This window comes from Microtus oregoni, unplaced genomic scaffold (assembly GCF_018167655.1).
Source record: "Microtus oregoni isolate MIOR12 unplaced genomic scaffold, Mior012 000079F_ref0000094, whole genome shotgun sequence".
Lineage (NCBI taxonomy): Eukaryota > Metazoa > Chordata > Mammalia > Rodentia > Cricetidae > Microtus > Microtus oregoni.
Genome location: NW_024544537.1, coordinates 4,271,349 through 4,285,946, shown reverse-complemented (window position 1 = coordinate 4,285,946; position 14,598 = coordinate 4,271,349). Strand labels below are relative to the sequence as shown.

General features: G+C 36.6%; 1 protein-coding gene across 1 annotated transcript in view; it reads left to right on the top strand.

Annotated features, from left to right (window-relative positions):
* The first annotated feature begins 2,610 nt into the window (after positions 1–2,610).
* Positions 2,611–14,598, top strand: part of LOC121441597 (glutathione S-transferase P-like) — a 102,337-nt gene continuing 90,349 nt past the window's right edge. The window contains exon 1 of the mRNA XM_041642810.1: positions 2,611–3,022. Within this exon, the coding sequence (XP_041498744.1) occupies positions 2,611–3,022 (412 nt within the window). The remainder of the gene's footprint in view (positions 3,023–14,598) is intronic.

Genomic DNA, 14,598 nt, shown 5'->3' with positions numbered 1-14,598 from the left:
TTGAAGTTCCTATAAAAAATTTAATGCCATATATTGTAGGTTTTGAAGGCTTTGAAGGTTATATATCCATCTGAATTATATCTCTACATATCTAGAAAACCTAACTAATATGTCTGTAAGCTTAACTATTATGATGAGTATTAATTTTTATTTCTTTTTTTTCCATGTTAAACTTGCTTTTATTTATTGTGTAGCATGTGCATTACAGGAAACAAAACACAAGAAGCCAAGAACAGTCACCCAGTCACATGCAGCTGCAAGTGTACACACATCAGGTAACTGAGGTTACACAGTATGCACCATGCTTGCCCCCACATTGTGATTATTCACCATCTAAAACCCCACGCTACATGAGTATGTTGATAACCAAGAATACACCACGCCATCTCAATCTGTCAGACAAAGCTGTAATCCTGTCTTCCTTGGCAACAAAACTTTCATAGAAGACAAAAATGGCAGCAGGCCTCTAGATAGAAGTACTGGCGAAGTTACAATTAAAATTCTGCATTCCCTCAATGCTCAGCTTACAGGGAAACACAAAGCAACAGAGCACACTAAGCACAGCATTCCTAAGTTTATCTTCAGATCTGTGCATTATATTTATAAATGAGCTGCATAAACATAATAAACAAGAGTAGAAATATACATATAGTATAATTAAATTGACCTTAAATTTATATCGATATACAAAAATCTTTAAACAAGTATAGAAACATATACAACATAACAAAATTAACTTCATATTTTTACCTTTACACCAAAATCCATGGAAATGCAAATATCAGAGATTAATAGCTATCTTTTTGTCCTACATTTCTATATTTCCCTAAATATAACATACATGCATAACCTACAATTAACCAAAGGGTATCCATAGTTCCCCAATTCTTGGGAATACAGATGGCATTTTCTCCAATCTACATCCTGTTGTCTGTGGACCAAGTATCTTTAGGGTTCATGAAGACATTTATGTGTTTCTTGCTCAATCAAACCATATTAGCCTCGAAGAAATCCACAGGTATAACTCTTTTGTGGAAACAAAAGTAGAACCTCTTTTCCAAAGCAACATATCCTTAGATTTAAATTTTGAACTCAAGATAACTTTAAAATATATATGCTGGTTTCACTCAGTAGCTACCACAATCAAAGTCGTTAGTTCATGAGCAGTCAAAAATTTCCAAGTAAACACAATAATACATGTAATCCAGACTGTGTTTTTTGTCTTTGCATGGCCAGTTATATCTTTTTAGTCTATTTCCACTTTAAGAATCCCAATTTATTTTCCTTAAATCAATTTTATCTATGCCTCTACTGATCCTCTATCTTCTCTCTTCCAAGATCATGTACATTTATCAAACACACTGTGACTTGTTCAGAGCCTCTTTCTTTGAATCTATTTTTATTGCGTATCTCTAAACCATTTTTGTCCAGGGGAGTTTTTAAAACTTTAAGTGGGCATGGCTTTAACCAAGGCAGTTGCCCTGGATGATGGTTCTGCCCTGTTTGGTTTTAAAACATGGTGGAGGTATGTTCACTGCCAGCTCTAGGAATAAGCAGGCCCATGTCCCCATGAAGCAGCTTGTAGCACACTGCCTATAAACCCTTTTTTTTTGTCAGTATGAGTAAAAGCTAAATCTGCAATGGAGTGCACTGCATGGCTTGGAGATGCCTCTGTGTACCTCAACAGGAATCTGCCATGCTAGCCTCAAGACCAAATGCCACTGCATCTATATATCATGGCCTGAACAAGAGACACAACTAGGAAGCTGTCCTTGTCTCTACTTATGTGTTCAGAACTCCTCTTTTTCAAAGCTTTCTCATGTCTTAGGTGGCTGTACTTGTCCTGCATTGGCACCATATGTAACTGGAGAGTTTTCTTTGTCTTGCCTGGTCCTATTGGACTGGTTTCTCTCTGCCCAGCAGTATTCTCAGCTGCTTATAAGAAAACCAATTAGAAACATAATATTAAGTATAATTGTTTGGCCAATGTCGTAGGTCAATGACTGGCTATCTCTCACAACTAAATTAACCCATCTCTTCTAATTTGTGTTTTAGCACATGGCTGTGGCTTACTAGTAACATCCTGGAATATTACTCTTTGGTGGCTACCTGGCATCTCTCTGACTCTGCCTTCTTTTGGTCCACGTATTTATTTGGATTTACTGCCTGGCTCTATTCTGCCTGCCCACTAGATGAAACAGCTTTATTTGTCAACCAGTGAGAGAGAAATATAGTCATAGCATACAGAAAGAGATTCCGTATCACTTGACTACCAGGTCATTCTAGATATCATTAAGATGACAATAGAACTTAATTACTACAACTTCTGAAAATATTTCAAAGTACACGTTAAAACCAAGAAACTAGAACTAATTATTAAAATTCTGATGTAAATTGTGGTATTAAAAGGGAAGGAGGCCTTTGTCAGTGACCTCCAACAGAGAAGGCCTAATCCAGCAACCTCCACTGCAACAGGACCAAGGAAGTAACATCCACAAGAGCAAGTACAAGGGAGTGACCACCAAGGGAGCAGGTCCAAGCCAGAGACCTCTGAGGGATTGGACCAAAGTCAGGTATCTCTGCAAAAACAGACCAGAGCCAGGGATACTCATGGGAACAGGTCAAGCCAGCAACCTCCACAGGAGCAGTCCCAAAGCAACAACTCCCACAGAAGCAGATAAAAGGGAGCAACCACTGAGGGGCCAGGGCCAAGCCAGAGACTGCTGTGAGACTGGGTGTGAGTCAGGGACCTCTGAAAGAGGAGGTCTAAGACAGCAACCTCTGCCAAAGCAGGTCCCTGCAAGCAAACTAAGCAGAATCAGGTATGAGTATATGGCCACCAAGGGAGCAGGCCTGAACCAGAGACCTCTTCAGGACTTGGTCCAAGCCTTTGTGGGAGCAGGTCTGAATCAGGGACATCCTCAGGAACAGGCCAAAGTCATCAACCTCCATTGGAGAAGGTCTGAGCCATCCAGTGACCTCTGCCAGAACAGGCCTGAGGCAGAGACTTCCATAGGAGCAGGTACATGAGAGCAAAAACAGAGGGAGCAGGTCTGAGACAGAGACCTCTGCGGGACCAGGCCTCAGGCAGGAACCTCCATGAAAACAGGCCTGGGCCAGGAACCTGCACTAGAGCAGGCTTGAGCCAGCCAGCAACCTCCACCAGAATAGTCCCAAGCCAGCCAGCAACGTCTACTAGAGCAGGCTCAAGACAGCAACTTCCACTGGTGCAGTCCTAAGCCAGTAACCTCAGGAAAAGCAGCCCCAAGCAAGCAACCTCCATGGGAAGGGGTCCGAATGACCTCTTGGATTGCAGAGTGACAACCAGGAGTTCTGAGCAACCTCCAGGAACACCAAGTGACCTTTTGGGTGACTGGAACTGTGGCCCTGACTGTACCATGAGGAACAAATATATGAGCCTTGAATTTACTAGCACCTGGGACATTGATCACCAGAGACAAAGCCCCAACTACACCAATCAAAGGAAAAGATGGGTAGACAAGGTAAGAACAGACTCAAAACCACAAAGAGTAACATGACACTAACAAAACTAGTACAACAGTAACACCCCATCTGTATTGAATATCCCAATACAGGTGAAACAGAAGAAAATTACCTAAAACATAACTTCAGGAGAGTGATTGAGGCCCTTGAAGACAAAATAAAAATTCCCTCAAAGAAATAGAGGAAAAGACAAACAAAAAAAAATGAAAGAATTCAATTGATCCCTTAAAGAAAACCAGAAAAACACAAACGGGTGAAAGAAATAAATCAAGAATAAAAACCAAAAAAGGGACAATTAAAAAAATTGAAGGAATTCTGGAAATAGAAAATAAGAGAAAACAATCAGGAACCACAAATGCAAGCATAAACAGCAGAATATAAGTGATGGAAGAATGAATCTCAAGAGCTAAATATACAATAAAGGAAATAAAGTCATTGGTCAAGAATACATTAAATCAACAAAAGCTTAGCACAAAATATTTAAGAAATATGGAACACCATGAAAATACAAAACCTAAGAATTATAGGGATAGAAGAAGAAGAAGTTCAATTCAAAAGCACAGAATATATGTTCAACAAAATTGTATAGAAAAACTTTCCCAAACTTAAAAAAGGTACACATATGAAAATACAGGAAGCTTACAGAACAACAAATAGACTGAATATAAAATAAATCCCTTTGCCACATAATAATTAAAACACTAAACATACAAAATAAAGAAAGACTATTAAGAATTTCAAAGAAAAATGTCCACATAACATAAAAAGGCCCACTTATCAGAATTACACATGACTCCTCAATGGAAACAATGAAAGCCAGAAGGTCCTGGTTAAGATTTATGCGGACATTAAAAGAGGACAGATGCTAGCTCAGATTGCTATACCTAGCAAAACTTTCAGTCATCAAAAAGCTCAAAACAACATATTCCATGACAGAACCAGGTTTAACCAATACCTAGCCTCAAACACGACCATACACAAAGTAGTAGAAGAAAAACTCCAACCCCCCCAAATTACCTACATCCACAAAAGACAGACACAGCAGCAAATCCTAAGGAAGGGAAAAATACACACAATAATATCACCAACGCTGTAAACTGAAATAACAGGAACTAGCAATCACTGGTTATTAATATGCCTTAATATAAATGGACTCAACTCACCTATAAAAAGACACAGGCTAAGAGATTGGATACGAAAACAGAATTCACCCTTCTGCTATAACAAGAAACATACCTCAAACTCAAAGACAGACATCGCCTCAGAGTAAAGGGATGGGAAAAATTTTTCCAATCAAATGAACCTGAGAAACAAGCTGGTGTAGCTATTGTAATATCTAACACTATAGATTTCGACCTAAAATCAATCAAAATAGAAAAAGAAGGACATTTCATATTAGTCACAGGAAAAATGCATCAATCGGAAATCTCAATACTGAACATCTATGTCCCAAATACAAGTGCACACTCATATATAAAAGAAATAATACTAAAGCTTAAATCACACATAAAACCATACAAACTAATAATGGAATACTTCAACACCCTACTCTCACCACTGGACAGGTCTGTCAGACAGAAACTTAACAGAGAAATGAGGGAACTAACAGATGTTATGACACAAATGTACTTAGCAGACATCTATAGAACATTCCATCTAAACATAAAAGAATATACCTTCTTCTCAGCACCTGATAGAACCTTCTCAAAAATTGACCACAAACTTAATAACAAAATAAACCTCAACAGATAAAAACTATTGTAATAATGCCATGTATCTTATTGGAGCACCAAGGCTTAAAATTAGAATTTAAGAGCAACGTTAATGCCAGGCGGTGGTGGCGCACACCTTTAATCCCAGCACTCAGGAGGCAGAGGCAGGCAGATCTCTGTGAGTTTGAGACCAGCCTGGTCTACAAGAGATAGTTGCAGGACAGGCTCCAAAACCACAGAGAAACCCTGTCTCGAAAAACCAAAAAAAAAAAAAAACCCCAAAAAACACTGTTAATTTCATAAAGACAACAAACACATAGAAATCAAGCAATGCTCACCTGAATCATAAAGGGGTCAAGGAAGAAATAAAATCAGAAATTATAGACTTCCTAAAATATAATGAAAATGACCACACAATATACCAAAATTTATGGGACACAATGAAAGCAGTGTTAAGAGGAAAGTTCATAACACTAAATGCCTACATAAAGAAGCTTGAAAAATTAAACACAGAACACCTAAGTACTCAGAACAAAAAGATGCAAACTTACCCAGGAAGGCTAGATGGCAGGAAATCATCAACTTGAGAGCTGAAATCAACAAAATAGAAAAAAAAAACAATACAAAGAATCAATGAGACAAAGAGTTGGTTATTTGAGAAAATCAACAAAATAGACAAAACTTTATCCAAGCTAACCAAAAGGTAGAGAGAGAATATCTACATTAACAAAGTCAGTAATGAAAAGAGGGACAAAATAAAAGACAAAGAGGACATCCAGTGAATCATCAGGTCATATTTCGAAAATGTGTACTCCACAAAATTTAAAAACAAAGGAAATGGGCAATTTTTGAGACAAATATCACTTATCAAAATTAAGACCATATATGCAAATTAAACAGACCTGTAACTGCTAAAGAAATAGAAACTGTCACCAAAAGTCTCCATCCCCCCAATTAAAGCACAGGATCAGAATGTCTCAGTGAAGAATTCTACAAGATTTTCAAAGAAATAATGCCAATACTTCTAAAATTGTTCCATGCAATAGAAACACAAGGAACATTACCAAACTCTTTTTTTCCTTAAGAATATGTTATTTATTTCTTTTTTTAATTTACTTTTTTCCATTTAAAACTTTACACTTCCTCCCCTCCTCCCATTGCCCTCCTACTCCCCTACTTCCTCTCCTGCCTCCCCCTGCCTCCTTAAGAGAGGGTAGGAAACCCTTCTCTGTGGGAAGTCCAAGGCTCTCCTTCCTACATCCAGGCCTAGGAAGCTGTGCATCCAAATAGACTAGGATCCTAAAAAGCCAGTACATGCAGTAGAAACAAGTCCCAGTGCCTTTATCAATGGCTTCTCAGTCAGCCACATTTACAGAGTCCGGTTTGATTGCATGCTCATTCAGTCCCAGTCCAGCTGGATTTGATGAGCTACCATTAGAACAGGCACACTGTCTCAGTGGGTGGACCAACCCCTCGCGGTCCAGACTTCCTTGCTCATCTTTTCCCTCTTTCTGCTCTTCAACTGGACCTTGGGAGCTCAATTTTTTGTTATGATGAGGGTCTCTGTCTCTATCTCCATCCATCGCTGGACAAAGATTCTATGGTGATATTTGAAATAACCATCAGTGTGATAGTGGGGCAAGGCCAGTTCAGGCACCCTCTGCTCTCCTGCCCAAGTACCTAGCTTGGGACATCCCCGTGGACACCTGGGATCCCCTTTAGAGCCAAGTCTCTTGCCAACCCTAAAATGGCTGCTTTAATGTAGATATCATAAATGCCACCCCACACCTATCCCATGTTCCCAACTTTTGCCCGGCAATCTTGTTTGCTTCCTATTTCCAGGAGGACCTATATATGTTTTTCTTTGGGGTATGGATGGGGTTGGGAGAGGGGAGAGGGGGAGAGAGAAAAGATAAAGGAAAGACTGGAGAGAGCTTGGGTGAGTGGGAGGGTAGAGATGGAGGAAGGGCGGATATAGGAGCAGGGAACATATCTACATTAAGGGAGCCATTTTAGGGTTGGCAAGAGACTTGGCTCTAGATGAAAAGAATTTATTAGTTTTACATTGAGTTCAGATTAAAAGACCAAGGTGTTTAATGAACTATAATCTCTTCTAATTAAAAGGTGTCTCTTGTTCAAATCGAATCTTTTTGAATTTTGATTGTATCCATAGTTTTTCTTCTCCATTGGAAACAAAAGCAAAAATCCTCCCCCACCATAACACATGTCTTGGATTCCATTTTGAAGTCAGTACATCATTAAAGTATATCGGCTAATTTAATTCTGTAGTTTTTCTTCTATCAATATCTTACTGCAGCTGTGTTTTCTTTCTCAGAATTAGGGCTAAGAGTTCAGTGAACTGAAACTGAGTTGAATATCCCATCTCTAAGGACTATATTTTATGGAATAAAAAGCCACCATGAAAGATTCTGAATGAGAAACAATGAACTATCCTACTCAATTTTGCTGCCTATAAACTACAACTACAAATATGATTCAATGCCCCTAAGGGTATAGTAGTGCCACAAATAGCTTGGTGGTAACCAACAGTAGCTCTCTAATTGAATTTAAGATCTACTCAAGAGGGAACTCATGCTTAACTATAGAAACCTAACCAACAAATCAAGGCTAAATCATGAATCTTAGAGAATTTACAACCTGTTCTGAAAATTAAACTTGATGAATTCTGTGAGTAAAGAAAAAAAAATAATGTGTATAGCATTAACAAAGAAACAAAGGAAAAAGGCAGACTGCCAGATATAATATAAATGGATATTGTTATTAATGCTATAGCAAAAATAAAACTAGAAATGTTTTCATTTTCAGTGAAGTTTGAGGTTTGAACATAAATGAATATTTTATTTAATGGGATAATTTTTAAAAATTTCCTCAAAGTTGTATTGTTACTATATCTATTTGAATAATTGCCTTGGGTCCTTTTATGTTGCAATAATGCATAAAATCATTTGTTTGCTTGTGAACCAAAGTATCCTGAAGCTCCATATATGTTTACTTTTTAATCTGTTTAAAGTGGCAACCCCAGGTAGAATAATACACTATTCTCTAGGGTTTCTTTAAAACTTTGTCAGCATTTTCTTTTAACCCTTAGGGTAGATAATTAAAAATTGTTAAATAAGTACTTTGTTGATAAATCAACAAAAATATTTTCAGTCAATTTTTTAACTGTGATTTTAGTGTTCTCTGTATCTGACTTTTTGCTATTATTTTTCAAAATTGGTCACCAAAATATTACAGTGCAATTACCTTTGAATTTAATTGTCTCCTTCATGAGTGATTTTTGTTCTTGCTGAATTCAGTAATAGTCTACTGTATATATTCCATGCAATATATTATCACTTAAGTATCTGTTACTTACATTATCTGATGCTAGTTTTCTAACACATGTTTTCTTAGATGCAAAATGCATATTATTCAATGGAAGAAAACAAACAAAAACACTTCCTCCAATATTTGCTGATAGTTTCTCCTAATGTTGTCCTTTGATTCTTACATATACAAATAGACTAGATATTATTGATGTATTTATTGCCTTATTTATTGTATATTGTACTTACTATATACTTTTCTTATAGAAATATATATATATTTCTATAAGAAAAGTATATATATATATATATATATATATATATATACATATACACTTTTTCTCATAGGAGTTATAGCCTTCCTTTTTATTTTAGACAAAAATGGGAAAATGTTGTAGTATAATATTTATATTTTTATAAATAAATCTTACATGAAGACCATAGAAAACTTAAGACACTAGAGGTCAGGTAATGGTTACACATATCTTTAACCCAAGGATTTGTAAGACAGAGGCACATGAAACTCTGTAATTTTAAGGCCACCCTGGGCTATACAAGATCAAACAAATCTCGTTGGTGGTGCCTCACCTTTAATATCAGTACTAGGGAGCCTTGCTTTAATCCTAGCACTAGAGGGAATATATAATGCAAGGAGAGAGAGGACTAGTCTAGTTAGTCTGCAGTTACCCAGCCTTGGTAGATGTAAGACTTCACTAATGTCTTGGCTGCCTTGCTTTTCTGTTTTTTGGGTTAAACCCCAATTTCTGTATTAGTTTATTTTTTTATTCATGATATATTTGATAGGTTAAAAGGGTATATTACTGAATCTACTCTGAACAGAAAAAAGGAGGATACAGATATGATAAGACAAAATGTTGATTACTGAATCTACTTTTAAAAATTAGCTACTAGTTTTAAATATTTTACATAGGATTGTATATAAATTTTGTGTATGGAGATTAGTTTTGTTGAATATACTGTATATACATTTCTACTTTTGTTCAATATATACACCTATATAACTCATTTAGCTTCAGAATACAAATTTCTAGTCCTTGAAAATTATTAATTTCAACCATTTAGGATAATAAAGAAATGCAGGTTAGTAGTTAATCATCTAGTATAATCAAACTTGTAGTAATATTAAGTATGTTTCCAAAGTCAAACAAAGATATATTTTAGATAGACAAGTCAACTTCAAACACTTCAGAGATGTATATAAAATGGCATTTAAGATGTTTTAATAACCTAGGTTCTTATTTTTATAATAATGAGACATGTCTGTTCCTGGCAGCATCAATCTACTTCAAAGAAGATAATGGGAAAAAGAAAAGAAAAAAAACTCCACATGGAGTTTACTTTCTTTGTGGTAAAAGTAAGCCACCTAGGAAGAAAATGCCTTTGCCTTCATTGCTAATTGAACAAGAAGGTCACAGTAGAATGTGACTGCCAACCATTGTCAAGACAAGAAAGGACAGCTCTTTCTTGCTGTTTCAGAGAAAGGTCTGTCAGATAGCTAAGCCTGTATACTGAAGATGGAGATGTCCCAAAGTTGCAGAGAAAATTGAGTGACTCTCCAGGCAGCCAGTTGTTACTGTCATTAGTCAATTTTTTGGAAATCACTTGCTTGTATTTCATGCTTACCCAGTTAATATTATTTACTTCTTGGGTCTCTGATGGAGTTGAAGACTAGATAGATATAGTTATAGTCTCCCTCATTAAGAGACTCAGAAAAGAAATTCATTAAAAATGTAAAGTATATAAGATTGAGAGATATCAAAAGGTAGTTTGGGATGGCAATGCAAGTTGCAGTAGAAAGTAAATTGGGCACGAAAATTTGCATTCACCAAGATAGGATAGATGTAGAGTACTTTCTCTGAACTTTTCACATACAAATAGATGTACATTTTGATAATTTTGTTGCATATATATATATATATATATATATATTGTATGTAGTCATTGTACTTATTGTAGTTTTCATTATATACAAAAGGGGAAATATAGTAATATATCATTTGTATTTTAATAAATAAAGCCTACATGATAATTGGAGAGTAAAACAACTGCTCTGTTCAGGCTTAAAATCCAGGCAATGGTAAAATACAACTTTAATTCCATTAGCCACATTAGTTTATTATAGACACCAGATAATGAATGCCTTTAATGCAAGTGGTGCATTCCTTTAAACCAAGCTCTAGAGAGAAATATAAGATGGGAGTGTAGTGCGAGCTGCAGGCAGGCCTGCTATTTGTCCCGCCCAGCTCCCGCATGGCTAGCTTAGCCCCAGAAATAACAACACTCAAACCGTATTCCTTTAAACATTGCTTGTCCCATTAGTTCTAGCTTCTTACTGGCTAATTCTCACATCTTGCTTAACCCATTTCTAATAATCTGTGTATCACCACGAGGTGGTGGCTTACTGGGAAAGATCTTAGCCTATGTCCATCTTGGAGAGCTATGCCATCTGCCTCATTGCCTTCTTCCCAGCATTCTGTTCTGTCTTCCCTGCCTATCTATGTTCTGACCTATCAGGCCAAGCAGTTTTCTTTATTAATTAACCAATGAAAGAAACACACAGAAAGAAGACCCACCTACATCATTTCCCCTTTTTCTGTTTAAACAAAAAAGAAAGGCTTTCACTTTAACATAGTAAAATTACATATAACAAAACAGTTATCAAACAAGAATTATAGTTACAATATTTATATCTACTTTATCTTTTATCAGAACTAAGGAAAACTATAACTATCCATTCTTCAACTCCATCATAGACTCCAAAAGGATAAAGTATTACCTAAGTAAACAAGAAATAAGCAACTTTCAAGCTCTAGAAATGACAAAGACATCTCGCTGCCTGGACAGTAACCCGAAGTTCTTTTGTTCTGTTGGGACATCCATCTTTGGCCTACAGGCCCATAGTATCCAGAAGACATTTCCATGGAGGAGGAAATTTCAATGACAGTTCAGTTACTATCTGTTGTGTCCTGCAGAATGTCTCACAGACTCTTTCATGAATCAGAAACCCCCAAAGACCATCTCACCTTTAGACAAGTTCAGCAGTCCTCTCTCTGTGAGTTCTCTGTGTCCAGTTTATGCAACAGTCCAGGCAAGAGCAGCTTCTTGCCCAACTGGCTATCAAACTCCATAAGGAGCCTCTTTGATGCCCATCTTCCTCTTGAAGTAGATTGGTGCTGCCAGGAGCAGACATGTCTCATTGTCATGAAAAACCCTAAGTTATTAAAACGTTTAAAATGCAATATTCTGAAGTCTTTGAAATATATGAAGAATGCCTATCTAACTGAAATATATCTCTACATATCTAGAAAATCTAATCAACATGACTACAACCTTGACTATTAATGATGATTATCCATCAACAGCCTATATTTCCTAATTATACATTACATTTTTAAATGAACTACAAAATCGTAATACCTTAATCAAGCTCAGAAATACAAATACATATAACAAGATTGACCTTAAACTTCTATCAATAAACCAAGATTCATACCAATGTAAATTATGTGTATCTATATCATATCCCCCTTTAAATGTAAAAGAAGATTTATAAACAATATTTGGGAATATGGGCATAGTTATTTCTCTCCAAACTTCTTCGTGCTGAATGGGGGCACTGTTAATCAGATCTTTCATGGTGTAACCTGTGTGCCAGGTTCATCTCCATCAGCAGTTGAGTGAAGTAATATTTTGAGGGTGTTCATAGCAACCTTTCAGGAGGGCGTGGTCTATCATACCATATTGGGATAGAAGCAATCCACAGGATCTCATCCTCTGAGAAAACCAAAGAAGACCCCCTCCAAAACATCATATCCTTAGACCCAAATTCTGAAATCATAATACCCTTATGTTATCCATTCTGGTTTAGTTTCGCAGCCCATATAATGAAATGTCTTTCTGTATTTCACTCCTTCACAGTCAAAAAATTTAAAGAAAACACAATGTATATAATCCAGACTCTCTGTGAATTTTCCATTTTTACGAGGCTTATTTTTCTTTATTTCTTCTAATCTATAACTATCTGTTCTCTGTCTATTTAAAGATTTTACCTTTTTTTAAAGACATTAACTTTATTCTCTATATTCTTTTTCTTCTCTCTCCCAAGCCTATGTACACTCTTCCAACATTGTGACCCATTTAGAGGCCTTTTATGTCTGAATCTGTCCTATTGTGAATCTGTAATTTTTTTTTTTTTTTTTTTACTATCCAGGAGCACTTCTTAAAATGCTAAGTGCTTCTTAAAAACTTAAGTTGCACCATGTAGAGGTAATACGGTACTGCCTGTGTCCTGCCTAGTCTAAACCTTAACTGTGCTGTTATTATGGTAATTACGATAGTTCCTCCCTGTGATCAGAACTGTTCAGCATGGTGGAGCTGCTTCTGCCTCAGAGCCATTTGGTGCCCCTGAGCCACAAGCAGTTCCAGGAAGGAGCTGTGCTCAGCAGTCCAGCCCAAGAATGAGTGTGCAACACATAAAAAGTTTTCATCTGAGTTACAGTCAAATCTACCATGAAGAGCACTGTGCAGCCTGGAAACATCTCTGTATATGGTGGCCGGAATCCACCATGCTCTCCTGCTTGTGCATGCCTAGTAGACCTGATTCTGTTGCCTGTCCAGGTGCAAGCGGGGAGCGCTGAGCCATTGGCATGGTCTCAGAGTACTTTCTTCCCCGATCCCGAGTGGGAACACAAATATCCAGTCCCATAAAAACCATTGAAATGCTTTAAAGCCAGAGTTTGCACTGGTGGCACAGCCCCAGGAAGCCGTGTTTTGAAATGACATCCCTTTTTTCTGCCGCTATTGCTGAAACAGGATATCTCTCTGTGGCACATCCTAGCAAACAGCAAAAAGGTCTGTTAAACTCTCTCTCCCCTTTTTTAAGCCATCTCAGGTTTTTAAGTGGATTTAGTTACCACATTTGGGTGCCAGTTTGTTGTGAGAGCTGTGGGCAGGCCTGCCTTTTGTCCCACCCAGCTCCTGCATGGCTACCTTAGCCCCAGAAATAACAACACACAAACTGTATTCTTTTAAACACTGCTTGGCCCATTAGCTCTAGCCTCTTACTGGCTAATTCTCACATCTTGCTTAACCTATTTCTAATAATCTTTGTAGCACCACGAGGTGGTGGCTTACTGGGAAAGATCTTAGCCTATGTCCATCTCGGAGATGGGAGGAGACAGCACTCACAATCTCATTCTGAGATTCCTGGAGGCAGTATCACAATTACAGACTGAGGTAGAGGTAAAAGCCAGTTACTGGCTGTTTTGCTTATCTGACCTTCAGGTTGAACCTCAGTTTCTGTCTCTGTGTTTTTATTATTTGTGTTCTAATTTGAAAAAGAGTAATTAGAGTTTTTTTCTACATTAATTTTAAATGTTTAATTCATAGATTACACTCTTTAGAAATTTAAAGTTCGTAATGGAATAGTTTTTAAGTGTTTACATATTTATTTGTCTAATTTACAAATTGTAGAAAATTTACAATACTTGAAACAAAAACACATAAACTTTAGCACATCCCTAGACAGCTGTTAATTTACTTTATTTTTCTCTACTTTCATATGAAGTGAATCACACAGTAAGTGTTAATAGTATATGCCATGAACTACTTTACTTAGCAGTGTAGGGATCAATCACTGAATGTGATAATGTAATTTTAAAAAACTTCATTTCCAACAGAAAATTATGAGCCAGGCAAGGAAAACATAACAAAATGGAGTTGACAAATCTTGTGGGAGTCTTTGGATCTTAAATATAGCAAATGTCAAAATAGCTATAACTGTTCATAAATGGATACATGACTAATGATGTAACTCCTTTTGCTTCATGAACTTAAATACCATTCATTAAACAACAAATAGAGACTATAAACCAAGAGAAAAAAATTAAAACATATTGAAACTGAATTTGAAAATAAAACAACAGTAATATTAAATTTAAAAATCACAGATAATTTCAGGACATGATTTAATAAGATTAGAAAATCAATTTTGTAACCTTTTAAAAATGAAAACTCCAATAGAACAAAGAAAGTAA